The sequence below is a fragment of the Thamnophis sirtalis genome, unplaced genomic scaffold, assembly GCF_051295495.1.
Source record: "Thamnophis sirtalis isolate CommonGarterSnake01/CBP01778 unplaced genomic scaffold, rThaSir2_p1.2 scaffold_12, whole genome shotgun sequence".
NCBI classification, from domain to species: Eukaryota; Metazoa; Chordata; class Lepidosauria; order Squamata; family Natricidae; genus Thamnophis; species Thamnophis sirtalis.
The window spans coordinates 44,117,716-44,136,686 of record NW_028261392.1 but is presented as its reverse complement, the minus strand read 5'-3'; the positions used below and the strand labels follow the sequence as shown (position 1 = coordinate 44,136,686).

General features: G+C 36.4%; 2 protein-coding genes across 3 annotated transcripts in view; one reads left to right on the top strand and one right to left on the bottom strand.

The window, feature by feature from the left end:
- The window catches only part of WWC3 (WWC family member 3), a 1,020,491-nt gene that overhangs the window by 872,880 nt on the left and 128,640 nt on the right, over nucleotides 1–18,971 (bottom strand). The window lies entirely within an intron of this gene.
- ANOS1 (anosmin 1) overlaps nucleotides 1–18,971 on the top strand; it is a 132,503-nt gene that overhangs the window by 98,757 nt on the left and 14,775 nt on the right. For both annotated transcript variants that reach the window (XM_014065715.2, XM_014065714.2), the window contains exons 5-8: nucleotides 2,081–2,265; nucleotides 4,315–4,444; nucleotides 16,079–16,284; nucleotides 17,147–17,294. In XM_014065715.2, the coding sequence (XP_013921190.1) occupies nucleotides 2,081–2,265; nucleotides 4,315–4,444; nucleotides 16,079–16,284; nucleotides 17,147–17,294 (669 nt within the window). The remainder of the gene's footprint in view (nucleotides 1–2,080; nucleotides 2,266–4,314; nucleotides 4,445–16,078; nucleotides 16,285–17,146; nucleotides 17,295–18,971) is intronic.

Below are 18,971 nucleotides of genomic sequence, written 5' to 3'. Positions count from 1 at the left end.
TCAGACACTTTTTGATAAAATTGTGTGAGTGTAATTTTGTTGGAATATTTCATATATGCAGTGTATTTCTTTTTTTCTGGTGTTCAGTATTGCTTAGTACATTTATATTTCTCTGAGTAATCTACTTATACGGCTCCTTTTATGGAGGCTGGTTATTATTTTGGTAATGAGCACTTAACATCGTCATTTTGGGTAGACTTGTATTTCTAGTTTGCTGTAATTTCCTCTGCTAGTATAGATATTCAGGAAAGGTAGTGTGTTATTTTCTCATTCTCTTGTGAATGTTATTCTTTTGAAGATGTTTTCATTTCATATATAGTATACTTGTCCCTTTATTATGACAAAGGTATTGTCCACATAATGGATCCATGCTTTTGATTATATGAATGTTCTATAGTTTCTACACCCTGCATTACAGTCTTTGCTTTGAGTTCTGAGAATGGTGGTAAGGGTTTTTTTGTGTGTACCTGTTTATTAAACTGAAAGTAGTTAATGGCAGAGGTTGATGAAGTCTATGATTCTGGATATTTTGATCTTAGTGTATTTGCCTATCTCAAGTGTATCATAGAATACTGCTGCTGTGGATTCTTTTGCTATTTCTGGTTCTATGGGTATAAAGAGTGGTGTGACATCAAATGAAACCATAATGATTCCTGGCTTGGTATCTCTCCATGCTGACATTCTATTCGTTCATCTGCAGCAGCTTCTTTGGAGACAGTTTGTGTCTTAGACCATGAAATAGGATTTTTAAAAATTATCGTGAGCACTATTTATTATGTCTTGAAACTAATGAATTTATACCCGTATTTCTGAGGGGTTAAATCTAAACTTGGCATGCCAAGAATTTTTTCAGATACTTCTCCAGAATATGATGAAAAAATATACATTTGTCATCATCAAAAATCAAATTCTTCTGGGAAATTCTGGGAGTTGAAGTCCACCCTCCTAAAGTTAGCAAAGTTGAGAAACCCTGCTCTACTGCATGACACCCATCTGCACACAATTACAGCCATTAGCGGTTAGTTGGTGTTGTTGGAGTTAGTTCCAATCAAGTGAATCCTAGTGACCATAATGCAAAGCAGATGGGAAGTTCCTTAGAACGGAGGCTATAGGATTATTACACATAATAACAACATATTTTTATTGAGAAGCTGCATAGTTTCTCTTAAGAAGACTAATATAAAAATAAATTTATTTGCTTACAATATTTTTTATTCTTGACAGTTTTAGAATTCTACGTTCTTTGTTAGAGAAAATCCTAAATTTATAGAAAACACAATTGATTTAACAAGAAAAGTGTAGAGGCTGGCAAAAATAAACCTGATTTATTCTGGGGATGTAACAAGTTCAAAACAGAAGCAAAAAATAACTCTAGCAATTGTAGCACTTCAGTAGTTTCTTAAAGAAACAGTTTTCTTAGATTTAAGTTTAGAGAAAATGTCATATCCTAGAAAGAAGTATTATTTCTGGTTAAATGTTCACATATGCCACATTTAAAGTCTTACCAGTTTTTTTGAAAAATCTAGTAACATGTGGAAGCAGTAGAAATAAACTTGAAATAGTTTTACTATTTTCACTGAGACCCCATATTTATCGTAATGAATCAGTTAACAATATATGAACAATTAATTTCTACATATAAGAAAGAATCACACATATTACATTTCTTATAAAATTATAGGATAATTTTTAATTCTTTATATGACAGATCTTCTAATTTCACCCTAGAGTCTCAAGCTGACCATGCTTTCCCATGTAAACTCTTCTGGATATTGAATCAGTTGAAAAAAGTGTCAGCACCTGAAAACAGAAAATAGGAACCACTTCTTAAATATTACATTGTCTATTACAACTACCAAATCATAGAAATGATAGCTTATCTCTATAATACATTCACAGTACAGCTGGTAAGTATTTTCAGTATTAAAGGCAGCACATGACATATTTTAAAACAACACAGGCAAAAATGTATTTGCTATTGGGATAAAAGTGAGGGTAGGTATTCTATTTATATGATATACACTTGCTTCTCCAAATAGTTGTGAACACAATTTCTTTTTATGCATATTACATATTTTAGGTGTTCCTTTAAAACCCAGAAAGGAATTAAAATTTAGTGAACTTCAGTCTGGACAGCTGGAAATTAAATGGTCTTCAAAATTCAATATCTCCATTGAACCTGTGCTCTATGTGATACAAAGGAGATGGAATTATGGGATTCACCCCAGTGAAGATGATGCAACAAGTTGGCAAACTATAGCACAGGTCAGTACTTTGAATAGAGTTCTGTTACCTTTAAGATTTTCCTTAATATTATTTTTGTTAATCAGAGATTAAACATTTTTGACTGATATTAATTGCCATCAAACATTAAACATACCCAGGACCTGGAGTTCTCTCTTTGAAGTTTGTGCTGCAGATCTGAAATACTGTGTAAGGTCAAAGAAAAGTTCTCATTTCTTTCTTCCAGTCTGTATAGGAGATGACCACGCTGAGACCAAGGAAGGGGTCAAATGTGTCATAAGTCATGAATCCCTGCACACTCACAAGAGATCTAAGTCCAACCCACCTTGAATGCCTTCTTGATTCCCGCTAATTTCCCTTGCTCAGATTCTTGTAGGCGCTTAAGCTTGCAATAAATCTTTATACTCATTTGAACTGCCTGAATCTTCTGATTTCCCCGATGCTTGACAATCTGCTTCAGAAGGAGTAGAGGAGAAAGGGAGATCATGAGAGTCCTGGTGGTGCAGTGATTAGAATGCACTATTGAAGGTTAATTTTGCCTACAACCTGGAGTTTGATTCTGGCAGGGCTCAAGGATGACTCAGTCTTCCAGCCTTCTGAGGTTGGTAAAATGAGAACACAGATTGTTGGGAGCAATATGCAGATAATGCTGACATTGTAAACAACCTAGAACAGGGATGTCAAATTCAAATGCCTGCAGGTCGAAACTGGCCTGCGGGGTGCTTAAACCTGCCCTGCAGGGCCAGCCTGGGCAAAGGACCAGCCTATGGTACCTCTGGCAGCCAAAAGGGGTCACAAAGAGCTGCACATACCTCCCTTGCGCCCTATTTTGGGCCTCCTGCAGCACTCTGCAGGAGGCCATCCAGGCTGAAAACAGGGCATGGGGGGGCCACATGCACACACACACCATGCCCAGCCCATGGAGGAGAACTACAATGCTAATCCAGCCCTTGAAGAAATCCAGTTTGACACCCCTGACCTAGAGAGTGCTGTAAAGCATTATGAGGAAGTTTATAATTTTAAGTATTATTGCTATTGGTATCATGCTTAATTTGAAAATAAGTCATTGCAACTTTCATTCTGCAACTTGCCAAGTATGTGGAGCAACACAAATAAGTGGGCCATCTCTTGTTCTGGTAGAAACATATCAGGTAATTCTGTGTTTTGGACTTGAAAAAGATACTACCAGTCTTCCCCATTTGGGCCATTGTTGAATATGTTATAGATGTAACTGTTTTATTCTGGGAACAGAATGGAGGCATTTCCTGCATGCACCTGTATTTTTAACTCTGATTTGGAACAGGGTTTAATAATGGTTAATAATAAACTTTTTACAGCAAGAAGAGATAATACAAATCTCATTTTCTGTGGCCTTCAGTTTAGGAGAATGTCTTAAAGGGAAGACTATGGCTTATTTGCATGCTGACCTATAATAGTAAGATGTGCAAGAATTTATGCATCTCTCTCTCTCTCTTAGTGTATGTGTGTGTGTGAGAGAGAGAGACAGAGAGACTAAGAGAGAGAAGCAGACAGTATGCATATTATACACAAAGAGGATATAAAACATATACACATACACACTATATATGTATAATATGCAAACTGTCTGCTTCTACATAATGCTGTGGGATGGATTCCAGCAGCATTTACAGCAGAAAAAAAAACTTTGAAAGAGTTGATACATGTTGATGTTTGCATATGAGGATGCTCTGCTCATCACTATACAAAGAAATAAAATGAACTGGTAAGATGTGTGTATAAAGTGGTATGGTGTGAAAAAATGCGTAAAAGATGATGCATATACATCTAGTACGGATTGCATCTATTAAAGATACCAGGTTCAACCTCTAGTAACTTCAAAGTTTTTTTGTTTTTTTAATTCAGCCAGAGACAAAAATTCTTTGGGATGGATCCTGAAGTAGATGGTTTGAAAAATCTTACCTAGTCCAATTTTTATTTCATGAAAAATAGGAAAAGGGATTCCCCTTTCAATAAGCAAAGCATGAAAGGTCCAATGATGGAAGTCATAAAAATAGTAAATGTGTATCTTAACTGGATTTTATTTTGCAGATCACAGATGAGAGATTGCAACTGACTGACATCAGACCTAGTAGGTGGTACCAGTTTCGGGTGGCAGCCGTAAATGTGCATGGAACAAGAGGTTTTACAGCTCCCAGCAAACATTTTCGCTCCTCAAAAGGTTTCTGTTAATGTTCTTCAATGCATAGTCATCTTTGGATGAATCATTATATGTGATCAGCAGAAGGTTTAAACAAATAACTCTAAAGATAAATAATTTTGTTTTTTGAAGTAACCACATAGCAATAGCAATAGCAATAGCAGTAGACTTATATACCGCTTCATAGGGCTTTCAGCCCTCTCTAAGCGGTTTACAGAGAGTCAGCATATTGCCCCCAACAATCTGGGTCCTCATTTTACCCACCTCGGAAGGATGGAAGGCTGAGTCAACCCTGAGCCGGTGAGATTTGAACCGCTGAACTGCTGATCTAGCAGTAGCCTGCAGTGCTGCATTTAACCACTGCGCCACCTTGGCTCGTCAAGAATTTAAGGTTCAATTAATGCTTCATGCTGCAAGTTCTCTGAATGAAGTTGCTTCCCTTTTACAATACAAAACACATTAGCAGTAATAATTAAGGCTATTTACTTCAATGTGACACAATAAAACATGAAAATAAAATGTTCACTGCTGTAGAAATAATATGTATTTCTATTTGCATATAATAATCTTTATAAATTATTATCATTTATAAATTATTTATTTATTATAAATAAATTTCACTGTGTACTTTCAGATTCTTTAACCTTAAAGGGAAAAATACTCCCCCCTTTTAAAACACTGATCTTTTCTTTAAAAACCTTTCTAAAATCAAAACTTTCTAATAATCTTTTAAAACTTTCTCTTAACATACATAGTTTACTTTCAGATCGATAAAATTCCAATTAACTCATTAAATTTAGATCACTTGCTCCAAGTTACCCTCACAGAATAATTTCTTCTTCTTCTATACATCCTTTTAAAAATTCTGAACTTTTCTTTAAGCTAATACATCTATTTCTTTAACTTTCTCTTAACATAGATACTTTCAAATACACTTTCAATAATATTTTACAAACTTTCAGAATTATGTAAGCATTATATATAAAGGAAAAATATATTTTCAAACCTTAGATTAAAACTTTCTTTCAATTACAAATATCAGACTGATAGAAATCCATCCGAATTACAATTGACTCATTAATTTTAACTCACTCAATCATGATATAAAATATTTTTCTTCTCTAAAATGTTTGTCTAGAATGTTTGAATGTTAGCTTAATGAGTCATGACCCGAAAATATTCCTGAGAATAATTCACACAAGAATATACAACAAAATTGAGGAGCACTTAAATAACACACAATTTGGTTTCAGAAACCATCTTGGTACATAAGATGCCCTATTCAGCATTCAAGTTCTTGTACAGCACTGAGATGTTAATCACAGTGTTTACATGTGCTTCATTGATTTTGAAAAAGCATTTGATAAAATAAGACACAGCAAACTATTACAAATCCTGAAACAAGCTGGACTAGATGACAAAGACATCCAAATAATAAAGAATCTATATTGGCATCGGGTAGCAAATGTGAGACTAGGCCAAAAATACTCAGATGATGCAGAAATACGAAGAGGGGTCAGACAGTATTCTGTCTCCGTAGATTTAATATCTACTCTGAGTCAATTTTCAACGAAGCACTGGAAAACATCGATGCTGGCTTCAAAGTAAACGGTGTTCAGATCAACAATTTAAGATATGCTGATGATACAGTTCTGCTTGCCTGTAAGCAGGAAGACCTTCAGTTCCTCATCAGCAGAGTCTCAGAAATATCTGAAAAATATGGCTTGAAGCTTAACACCTCAAAAACCAAGATCATGGTCATCAGCAAACAAGCCATAAATTTACCACTGATAACTTCAGAAGGAATACTACTAGAAAAGGTTGAAGAATCACATACCTCGGTTCTAATTTACATGAAAGCTGGAAAATGACCACCAAAGTAAAAAAGCTCAAACAACATTCTTCAAAATGAAAAGGTCTTCTGCAGTGACAACATAAGCCTAAGACTGAAAATCAGGCTTGTCAGATGCTACATCTTTTCTATCCTGCTCTATGGAGTGAATGGTCTCTGACAGAAAGCTACTTGAAGAGACTAGAAGGATTTAAAATGTGGATTTACAGATGGATGTTACGTATAAACTGGGTTGACAAAATTACAAATGAGAAGGTGATAAGCCTCCTGGAAAGCCAAGGGAAATCATCAAAGCCATTAAGAAGTGAAAGTTAGGGTATTTTGGACATGTGATGCGACACCCAGAAAAATAGGGCATGCTTCATTTAATCCTCCAGGGAAAGATTGAAGGCAAACAAGGTCCAGGCAGAAGAACAACATCATGGCTTCAAAACCTAAGGGACAAATTTGGACAAAGCTTGGCAGCACTTTTTCATGTGGTTGTTGACAAAAATAGATTGCGGACATGATTGCCAATGTCTGATGACAGATATGACACAGGAAGAAGAAGAATATTTGTCAAGTAGTTATAAGCTTCTCTTTTTATCAAGGATTTCTCAACCTTGTTAATGTCCATGAAGAAGACATCCCAAACTTATCCTTTTAAAATTACAGATTTTATGGAGATTGGTGTCAGGTTTAGATTCCAAAATTTCAATTGACTCATCTTTATTGTCAGCTCAATTGCCTCAGTGGTTTGGTAACGTCCTACACATATTTGCATCTCTGAAGTAGTATGAGAAGTTTTTTTAAATATCCTTGGATCATAACTGATCTATGAACTGATGGATTTTATTTAAATATTTTTCAAATACATCTCTAATAATTTTCTTAATATTGTTAACAATCTTCTTAACTCACTCTCTAGACAAAGAATAGCTTTTTTGTAAGTCACTTAAGAATTGCTGGCCAATCAATTCATAAAAATCAGAAAGTTTTAGCCACCCACAGTAAAGCAGACCAAGCTAAAAATTACTAAAATAATAAACTAGAACCACAATTTTCTGCATTTATGTTTCTCAATCAATTTTTTTAAAGATACTCCACACTTCCTTATTTTAGCTTGCCTTCAGCAGCTTCCTTCCTTGTTGTTTGTCAGATGTCCTTTTTCTTGTTTTTATCTCCATCAGAATGAATTTTATGAAAGGGGAGGAGTTAATATATTTAGCTTTACTTTTGTAGATCTTGTTTCTTAGTTTTCATTACCATACTTAATTTTCTTTAAATTTGGTCAGTCTCAGGATTCTTAGAAGTTGGTTGAAAATGTGTGATAGCAGTACATTTATTCATTCATAAAATAAAATAAATATACTAACAATTAATAGTCAGTCATAATTCCCATGGGTGCATGGGGTATGTGTGTTGTCCATAGAGAGACTCTGAATGTTGTCAAGGATGCTGCTCCACAGATAGGCAGATGTTAGGCTGTACTGGTGAAGTTGGATTTTAAGGATCATTTGGAAGTTCTTTTGTAACAGACTCCCTGCTGCCTAGGAACATCTTTACCTGTTCTGCATGAGACAGCCTATGTGCCGAGGGTAGAGTTCCTGAGTGTTATCCTGAGCTCTTATCTAGATAGCCAGGTAGTCCCAAAGAAATGGATAGATAGAAAATGGATAATCACATTTGTAGTTCCAAAGAGCTTGTTCACTTTCTTGAGACTACCAGGCTTGAACCCATCCCAGATACAATCACAAGATTATTCTTCAGTTCACCTCAATATGACCTGGATTCAGGGAGTAGTAAATGCTCGGGATGGTATGGTTCTGCTGCCTCTGAAAGGTTTCCCTTCTGAAGAATCTGAACAAATCTCTTTCAGTCCTGCTGAAAAGATGGTTGTCCTGGTTCAGAGGACCATCATTGTCAGTGTCATTTGTATACCTCTACCCCAGCCATTAATTGACGTGATCAAGATTCCATCCCAATGCCCAATGTCTCTGAAGATCATCTATGGCCTCTGAATCTTTGATTGTACAAGCAGTGGCAATACCAAATTTCCACTCCAGATTTGGAACAGAATCTGGGTATGCCCCTGGACTTTCAGCTCATGTTCAAAGAATAGGTGGCAGCAATGATGGCAGGTTCTTTGTCTTGTCCACCAGTTGTGGCCATTCCAGGACTTGGAAACCTTGCTTTTTGTCACTCACGCCCTTCTCACTTATGGGAATGGCCTTGGAAACTATTCTGAAATTGTCCAGAATTTAATGGTGTGGATAATTAAGGGAATTACCTCTTTATATCACTGTTGCACTGCAAAGTACACTAGCTCTCAATAGGCTTTGAGATGTGATTCAAGGTGCTGGTTATCAACTTTAAAGTCTTATATTGCTTTCTCCGAAGAACATGTCTCTGTTCCATATGTTGCCGTATGAAGGCTAGTGGCAAAGAGCATCCAATCTATAGTCAGCATATATAAATATATCAGGTGGTATGGCTTTTAGTAGCAATAGATAAATACATAACCTAAATTCCAGTGCTGCAACCCTAAAGTGGAAACAATTATCAGAACCCAAATGCTTACACTTATGTGAATAGAGAGTACAAATAAATACCAATGTTAATGGTACATATTGATAACATCAGGGAGGATGCCACAAGTCTGAAAAGTACTCTAATCACAGGTAGAGGAGAAGGCATTGGGTGATTACATTACCCTGTTTATCTTTTATCTGTTTGTTCCAATATTTTTTGCCAACACATACAATATGTTGTGAGAAGCTTGCTTTTGTCTCTCTCCTGCAGTCTGCTGACAGGGAACTCAATGGAAGTATTTCCAGTGAAGTACACTTTATTGTTTCCATCTCCAAATGCTCTGATTTTGCTTTTAGTGAGCATTTTCCTCACAACACTCCTATTAACTTTTGTCATCTCAAGGGATTTAGACGGTGTGCCTTTTTGTTATGAAATTATCTCCCTATACATTACAGGACCCAACTCTGTTTGCCTTTAGAAAAGTCAACACGACCTGACTTTTTCCCCAGGCATCGGGGTTCAGTTGAATGGAGTCTCCTTTCAGTTGTTTAATTTTCAATGATAATTTTCAATTATCATTTTATGTTTTAGATATTGTGTTGTTTTTTAATGCAGTGTTATTATTTTTTTCTGTTCATTTGTTGTTGTATACTTGCCAGAGTCACATTGAATTTGGAAACCATAAAAAACCATTCAGGCCAAGGGGCTTGTGTGGGTAAATAAAATCGTAGGCTATGTTGTTGGACATGTATATGTCCAGAACAGTCTCCCAAGGTGAACAGGCCATGATAAATACCCCAGACTAGCACTGATAACATCTGCCAACCACATTGGACCAGTGTGGTATATTATGCTCCATTCCTTCCTTCCAGGTTAATAAAACATACATGTATTTCTCTCCTGTATAAAATTACCCACTTAATTCAGAGAAGATGTATTATCTGACTGCAATTAAGTATTATATTATTTAATCCTATATATTTTTTATTTGTAAGTACATTTCAGTCCATTGAATGGGACGTACTGTTAGGAACCTGTGTACAATATCAGCTTGTATCACCACCTTTAAGGAATTGCAAATTAATGCACTCAATATGACACTCAGATTGTTTCCTAAATAAATATATTTATAGGAATTTAATATATATTGCAGGTGCTTGTTGAAATGTTGATGTTGCTTAGCAAAATTACAAATATTATAATAACAAAAAACTTTAGGAGCTTTATTTTTATAAGATGAAAAGAATGTTAAAGATAAAATTGCATACATAGGCCTACATACAACTTGAGAGCTGGACTTAATCATACTGAATCTCAACAAAAATAAACATATGAAAAAAGTTGGTATTAATTGCTTTTTGTTTACTTATTTAAATAAATATATAGAATCTGAGTCCTGTGAAGTTTGGCAGGCACAGCTACATGCTGAACACTGTATGAAATGTTACAATGACTCCTGCCAGATATAATTGGTAATTATTACAGAGGCTAAGATTTCTTTTTCTTTCTGATTCAAACAGCTTGGAAACTTCTCTTGAGAGTTAAAAATAGTTCCTTCAGATAAATTTTGGAGAATTAAGTGAATTACAGTCATGACTATGTTTTCGAAAGGGAGCAAGATTTAGATTCCAGATGATTCACTTAAAATTTGTATGGCTGAAATGTATGATTGCTGGTGACATCAATCTGAACATAGAATATTTTTACAATCCAAGTGATTATATAATATCGTATATTATATAATATAGTATATAATAGGCAGCCATAATAGTATAGCAGGAGATAAATATGAGCATTTTGCCAACATAGATGAAAACCAGCATGTATTTATGCTTAGTGGGAGCATTCTCCACCTTTGCTGGTGAGATCATCTACTAGAAGAATTGTACTCTGGAAACACTTCTACCACTATGATGAGAAGATTTTTAAAGCCCAGATGAAGATCTTTGTGATATATTAGTGTGCAATATGTTTTCTATGCAACTCAGTGGTGGGTTCCAGATCCCGTTCCAACTGTACCAGTTGGAACGGGCCTGGGGACATCCACATGGACGTGCGTAGTGTGTGCATGCATCTTACCGCCTCCATGAGCCTCCGCGATGTTCCAGCTGCTCAGCAGAGCATTGCGCAGGCGCTGTATGCGCTATGCATGTGCACAGAAGCGCGGAAGCCTTCAAAGACAGGTAAGGAGCTCAGGCGGGCAGGTGGGCCCTCTGGAGCACCGTATTGGAATGGTATCTGATGCTCCAGGCAGGCTCCGGTATGCCCGTACCGGGGCATACTGTCTGCAACCCACCACTGATGCAACTTAAGAGAACTATACATATACAAGCAACCAACCCTATGCCGAATTCATGATGAAAAAAGTCCTTCCTCTAAGTTATTTCTTTAAGCCCCTCTATTTTCTAAGCCTACACATACAGTATATTAAAATGCTTGTACATGCAATATTAGAGTCCCATGTCATGTAGAAGTTTTTGTATGTGAAGGATTCCTGTATACTGACAATTATGCCCAGGGAGGGAAAGGTTTGCAGTGATTTCAGCAATATAATTTAGAGAAGGGATTAGTGGTTAGTCCTCATGACCTGAGTTGTACAGTTGAAGATATTACTGGAACAGTATATGTAAAGTTTGCATTGAAATCCAGTGAATTAAGTATGCTTTAAACCATTATACTTATAGTTGCTTAAACTCATATCTGTATATTTAAGTCCAATTGACTAAAGTTTAATGGGATTCAAGTATCTTTTCAGTCCCTAGATAATATTCAGTTCATTATTTGGAGAATCTTAGAAAGCAGGGAGAACTTCGCTGTGCTCAAAGATAATACTGTGTATTTGGAATACATAGGTTATTTGAAGTATTTGAAGGTAGAATTCATTCTATTTATACTGTGTCCTGTGAGAGTTTTGAGCACATTTAGGGATATAACATTTGTGTTACACAGAATGTTTGGGGCTATTTGTGATTCTGTTCATGAATTCCTTTCATTAGATTAAGACAGTAGTACAGTGGTGGGCTCCTACCGGTTCGAACCGGTTCGACCAAACCGGTAGTAACTTGGTGGCCTGGGTCACTGGAACCGGCAGCAACCCAGGCCTGCCACGCTCCTGAACTAGTTCTCCCGTCAGCACCATAGGCGCTGCCATCTTGAGCCATTTTAGTTGTACTGTGCATGCGTGCATAGTGCGCATCAAGTGTGCGTACGCAGCGTGCCATTGACAAATGAGCAATAGTCTGTCGGAACCCACCACTGCAGTAGTAGGTATTTGTCTCACTTAAAGTAAAGGATGAAATAAGACGGTATAATAGTAGTAGATCTTTAAATATTTTTTAAATCTTTATCCCAATTTTTGCCACATCAGAGCAGCATATGAGATAAATTGGAAAGCGAGAGAGAGAAAATGAGAGAGCATTTTCTAAATAATTTTGAGTAAGGGTTATGAGCAATCAAAAGAAAAACTCTGTGACATGCTAATTTCTCTACATAAGTTTCATATTTTAAAAAGTGGAGATATTTGAAAAGAATTTTCTTTACAGAAATGAGACATATTTTGTAACAAGTTATTTTCTTGTAGATTAATTGTAATTACAGCAGTTGAACAATTTCTGATGCAAAATTTATTTTTTCCCTTTGTCTGGTTTTATCCATTTTGTTCATTAATAATATTCTGTGAATATTCTGGATCCAGCCGTTCTAAACAACTATCATCCAGTCTCCAACCTCCCCTTTGTGGGGAAGGTAGTTGAGAAGGTGGTGGCCTTTCAGCTCCAGCGGTCCTTGGAGGAAGCCAGTTATCTTGATCCATTCCAGTCTGGCTTCAGGCCTGGCTACAGCACAGAAACCGCTTTGGTCGCATTGACCGATGATCTCTGGAGAGCCAGGGATGGAGGCCACGCCTCCATCCTGGTACTCCTTGACCTCTCTGCGGCTTTCGATACCATCGACCATGGTATCCTTCTGCGACGACTGCGGGAGGTGGGGGTGGGAGGCACTGTTTTACGGTGGTTCTCCTCTTACCTCTTGGACAGGTCGCAGTCGGTGTTAGTCGGAGGGCAGAGATCGACCCCTAGGCCCCTAACATATGGGGTGCCACAGGGTTTGGTCCTGTCCCCCCTACTTTTTAATATCTACATGAAACCACTGGGCGAGATCATTCGACGGCACGGGATAAAATACCACCAGTATGCGGACGATACACAGTTGTATCTGTCCGCCCCGTGCCAACTCAATGAAGCGATGGACGTGATGAGCCAGGGCCTGGAGGCTGTTAAGGACTGGATGGGGGTTAACAAGCTTGTTCTCAATCCAGATAAGACCGAGTGGCTGCTGTGCTTCCCTCCCACTAATTGGCCAAGTGTTCCATCTCTCAGGCTGGGGGGTCAAATACTACGCCCCTCAGATAGGGTCCGCAACTTGGGAGTCCTCCTGGACTCACAGCTGACTTTTGAACACCATTTGTCAGCTGTGACCAGGGGGGCATTTGCCCAGGTTCGCCTGGTGCACCAGTTGCGTCCCTACCTGAACCGGGAGGCTCTCACAACAGTCACTCGTGCCCTTGTGACCTCTAGGCTGGAGTACTGCAATGTGCTCTACATGGGGCTGCCCTTGAAGAGTATTCGGCGACTTCAGCTGGTCCAGAATGCAGCCTCACGAGCGATCGTGGGTGCACTTCGTTTCACCCACGTAACACCTACCCTCCGCAAGCTGCACTGGCTGCCTGTTGATCTCCGGGTGCGCTTCAAGGTGCTAGTTGTCACCTACAAAGCCCTTCATGGTATTGGATCTGGGTACTTGAGAGACCGCCTACTGCCAATTACCTCCACTAGGCCAATAAGATCCCATAGATTAGGCCTCCTCCGAATTCCATCAGCCGGTCAATGTCAACTGGCAACTACCCAGAGGAGAGCCTTCTCGGTGGCTGCTCCGACCCTATGGAACGAACTCCCCGTGGAGATTCGTACCCTCACCACCCTTCAGACCTTCCACGTAGCCCTTAAAACCTGTCTGTCCCAACAGGCCTGGGGCTAAAGACTTCAACCCCACCCGAATAGTATGACTGTTGTGCTTTTTAACGATGTATTGTCTTCATGTGTATAACTTGTTTTGTCCTTCCCTCCCCCTGAATTGTGAGCCGCCCTGAGTCCCCTCAGGGAAAAGGGCGGCATACAAATAAAGTTAAATCCAAATCCAAATAGTGAGCTCTTTCTTCCCCTTGTTCTTTTTTGGAAGGGCACAAGTGATGTTCAATGCTCATTACACTTTGGATTTCTTAATCAATTTTTGTGGCCAACTCTCGCTTCAGTATCTATGGCATTTTAAAGTCTCAATTTGAATCCTAAAAAGGCTTATTCGCTCTTTTCTTTTTCTTTTTGTCTAAGTCCCCCCTCCCATTCCATTGCTAATTCCATCTTTCCCAATTTCCTAACAGTGCATGCTATTGAACTCATTTGTTGCTGTCACCTTAAGAATGGGTTCTGCCTGTATGGGTTGGTTGTATTACTGTCATATTTAGAATTACCTTTAACTCTGCTGATGTTTTTTCCTTGTCTGTGGGTAGTAAGTTTTACAGTTCCAGTTCCATGAGAATGGAAGATTAAATTTAGTTTAATCTTAGAGATGTGCTATAGTTGACTAATGTACAGTACTGTATGGCAAATTTTATTTCACTAGATAACCTGATATGAATCAGTGAATATTGATAAAAGGGAACTCAGTTCTCTATTCATATGCAGACTGAATATGAATGAATTATTTAATAGTATAGCATCATGTGACAATGCAAACATTTCTGTAATAATTATTGTTTACAACAAAATTGGATTATATTTGCAAGATGTATGACAATACACATGACAATTGCTGCATACATTTTGGAGCTATGCTTCCTGAATTTTTTAAATGCTGGTTTGTACTATTCATTTTTTTTTAAAAAAAAAACCTTTCATAAAAACATAGTAGATGTAGCTAACAGCAATGATTTCATACTATATAAATGCCAATGCTAAATGTATTTTCATGCTTATGCATAAATAGAATGAACAGATACCCATTTCTAACACTCACATCTTTTTCCCTGTAAGTTATTTTTATATTGTACTTTTTTGGGGATACCAATTCTGACAGACAACCACTATCACTTTGCTTATGCTATAATATCTTAGAACCTTTATCTATGGTATAAATTCTGTAGTTTAGATTTGCAGCTTTTTAAAAAGTACAATTAGTGATCTCACTGTAATTTGAAGAGAAACATTTTAATTTAAAGTGTTAAAAATATTTCACTTATAGCTAAACAGATGTTACATATATAATTGTAAATGACTTTTCCATTTCCCCCTGAATCACCTAGATTGCCGAGTGAATTTATTTATTCTTTTGTTCCCTTTCACTACTTTAGTACAGACCATTAACATTCCCCCCACATGTGATATATTTTACTTTTTAAGGGTTGCGATGATGATAGTGCTCAGACAGATCAAGGTCCTCTGAGCCAATAGGATGGACGAACACCTCTGCTTTCCATCAGTCCTGCTTCTCCACAGTTGATTCATGTAAAGATCCTTATAACTGGGTTAACTGTGAAGAGTTCTGCTGTATTTACACAATCCTCCTTGACTTCTTCCCTATCCCCTGTGTTTAGGTTCAAGTTCAACTAAGGAAGCTTCTATATATCTGCCACTTGTTATTTAATGTGTCCAATATTTTAGCACCAAAATGGAACAAAAAGAATCTGTGGTTGAGTTATTGTTGCATTTCCTATATTCACTCATGCTGTGCATAAATCTTAATCAGCTGAATCAGTGGCTCAAAGGACAACTTTATGTTAATGTGTTTTGGATTGGCCAAATGTGCTGAAAGAAATAATATTTGCCTCAAATTAGGCTTATTGGAGTAGGTACTAGGACTCAAACCACCCATCTTTAAAATTGCGTCCTGAACATAACAATAGAAATTTTGATCTGCATTAAACAAGTTTTTTCTGTATGATACATAATCCACAACAATTGTGTACTATCCCACTTCTTAATTTATTTGCTTTAGCTTATGGGAAAGCTCATTTCGGCATAGGCACTGATAGTTCAATTTTAATTTTGCAAATCACATCCTAGAAGTTTTGATTTGAGAGGATTGGAAAAGGACGATGCTTGCACTAAACCATTAAACAAGCATTTATTTGAAACATTTGTCAAAAAGGGCAAAAGAGTTCCTGTCCAAAACCTTTGGAACATGTTGATATTGATTATAAAGAAATTATTAATTCCTACAAAGCTCTTTTCCCCCATCAGATCCATCAGCTCCACCTGCTCCAACTAATCTCAGGATTGCCAACTCTACAGTAAACAATGATGGAAGTATAAATATAAGGATTATTTGGGATGTCCCAGAAGAGCCAGATATTCCAGTCCATCATTACAAAATCTTTTGGAGCTGGACTGTCAGCAGCAAGGCTGTTGTCCCAACAAAAAAGAAGAGAAGGAAGACTACAGATGGAGTAAGTAAAAAAAAAAGGAAATAGAATGAAATTCTAAAAATAAATGTTTCAATTGCTTCTGCCTAGTGTGTTCAATTTTCTTTATACTAGAAGCCTTCCAGTCTCCAAACAGCATCTTGAAGAACACTTTGTAAAAGAGGACGGAGGAAATGGGCACTTAAAATATTTTAGAAGTTCATGGCAGAAGGACAAATATTAAATGAATTACATTACATTATTTAAATTACTTCCTTGCTAAATTGCTAAAGCGGTTTTATCCAGGCAGGCATTCAAAGTTTAATGGACTGCTGCTGATTTTTCTTACTGTTTTTATATTTTGAGAAGGATTATTTTACTCTTTGTTTAGGGTACTAGGCTTTATACCCTATTGTACATAATGCTTATATGTTTTCATTATGTGGAGTCTGGTAAAATTCAGAATATTAATGAAAATACTATTAATAAAAATAATAATTATAGTCAATAAAATGACTGTTTTTCTTGAACCTCAGTAATTGGTATAGGAGAGATCAACAGTAGCCTATTCATTTGATAGAATATGTAACAGCTAAATTGTTTCAATGTTAGCATTACATCTGTGTTAATGTGGAAAACAACAATCCATCTCATATATGCATACAATGTCCTTCAACGTGTATGGAGAAAGACTTCATGTTGGTGAGAGAAAATGGGCAAATACTGGGCAAATGTCATTTAGTTTTAATCCTATTTATTTTACATATTTTTAAAACATGTTATAATTTTATGACCTATTTTATTTTCTCACTGTTGAATGTTATCTGTTTATTATTTGCATCTGACATGAATAAAGAGTTAGCAAAACCATAATTGATTTATGCAACTTAACTTTGTTCCATTATAGTTTCAAAATTATGTGATCCTTGAACATCTTCAACCCAATAGTAATTACATGGTGGAACTTGAGGCAGTTACATACTGGGGTCAAATACGTCTGAAAAGTGCAAAAGTGTCTCTCTACTTTAGTTCTACTCAGACAACTGTCAGCAACAGTAAGTGGTGTTTCTATAAAACAATAGTAAAGTTTTTGTCTCTAAGTCTCTCTTTCTCTCTCTATCTCTCTAACTCTATGTCTTTATTCCGTTCCTAAGTAGTCTACTGGGTATGTTCTCTTTGGTCCAGAATATTCCAGTTTGGTTAGAAATACTTCTTAGATGTGGATACTGTGAATTTAATAATCTTTTGTCTGGGCACATATAGAAAATCAATACTATGTTCAGTTCTTACAATATATACATATTTGCAGCTTCTCCAAATATAAAAATAAATCATAATTATCACAACATGATTTAGTAGTTAAGGACAATGAATGGAAAGACCTAAAGTTTTATTTATCTACAATCATAAAAGCTCATTGAATGACTTTTAGCCAATCATACTCCAAACTATCCCACAGACTGTTTGTGGGGGCGTTGGAGGTTGGAGCACTATATAAACTGCATCTTTGGGTCATGAGTAAAAAGTAGAATATAAACCTAATCCTTAAGAAATACATACAGCATACAATAGGGAAAGCATGAGTCTGACATATATTTTGGAAATATTAAGAAGTGCTAGATGTTTTGGCTTTTGTGACATTAAGCAAATTAATGCATGTCTTCTGCATATGTCTCTTCACTATTTAAGTACACTAGGAATATTCTACTGTAGAATGTTAGGATTAGTGCTCGTTAATGTTAAATATTTTATTTCCAAGGATTACAAAACAGATTTAAAGATACACCATATTTTGTTCCCTTTAGTTCCCTTTAGTGTTTGCTTTAAAACTTCTCATCCAATCTCTGAATCCATATTACACCAGAGTTACTGAAACAAATTCCTTTTTATAGATACCAGTTTCTGTCCCCTGCTGCAGATCGTATTCAATTTACATTGCAGATAAAACCTTTGTTAATCAAGGTCCACTTACCCTGATTTCCACATGTATGATAGTTTCATCAAATTACATTCAGTTGGAGGGCACCCTTTCTTTCTTATTTCACAATTAATCTTTGATTCATTCTTTAATATGCTTTGGAAAATGCAGAATTATTTTCACTACTTTATTATTCTTCATTTTTTCCCCATAAGAGTTTATATTTTTGTGAACTGTTGAATTGTCATCTTTTTTCCTTCCTGTTAGTGGATTTTCATATTTTAATTTTACAGCTGAGTAAAAGCAGCATCAGAAAATGTATGACCATACTAGATGAAAAGTCTAAGATGGTAAATATTATTTGAGAATATGGATGTTAAAATACCTGTAACCAAACGACATGCTGTATGTGATGATGTTTTTTTTTTCTTTTTGTCCCCCCCCCTCTTTTTGGGTGTTTTTTTATTATTATTGTTGTGTGTATTAAATATATATATAACAGAGAGATACAAAGTCTGTGTGTGGGGAGAAATATAGTTAGGATAGATTAGCACAGGTAAGAGAATAAGAAATGATACTAAATTATAACCTATTAAATGAAATAATAAATGTATAAGAATGATAAATGTTAAAACACCTGTAACCAAATGACATGCTCTATGTGATGATGTTTTTTTTCTTTTTTGTGTTTTTTTTCTTTTTTCTTTTTGTTTTTTTTATTGTTGTGTGCATATGTTGTCTATGTAATAAAAAAAAATTATATATAAAAAAGAAAATATATGACCATTGATGATTATATATGATTTGCTGAAAT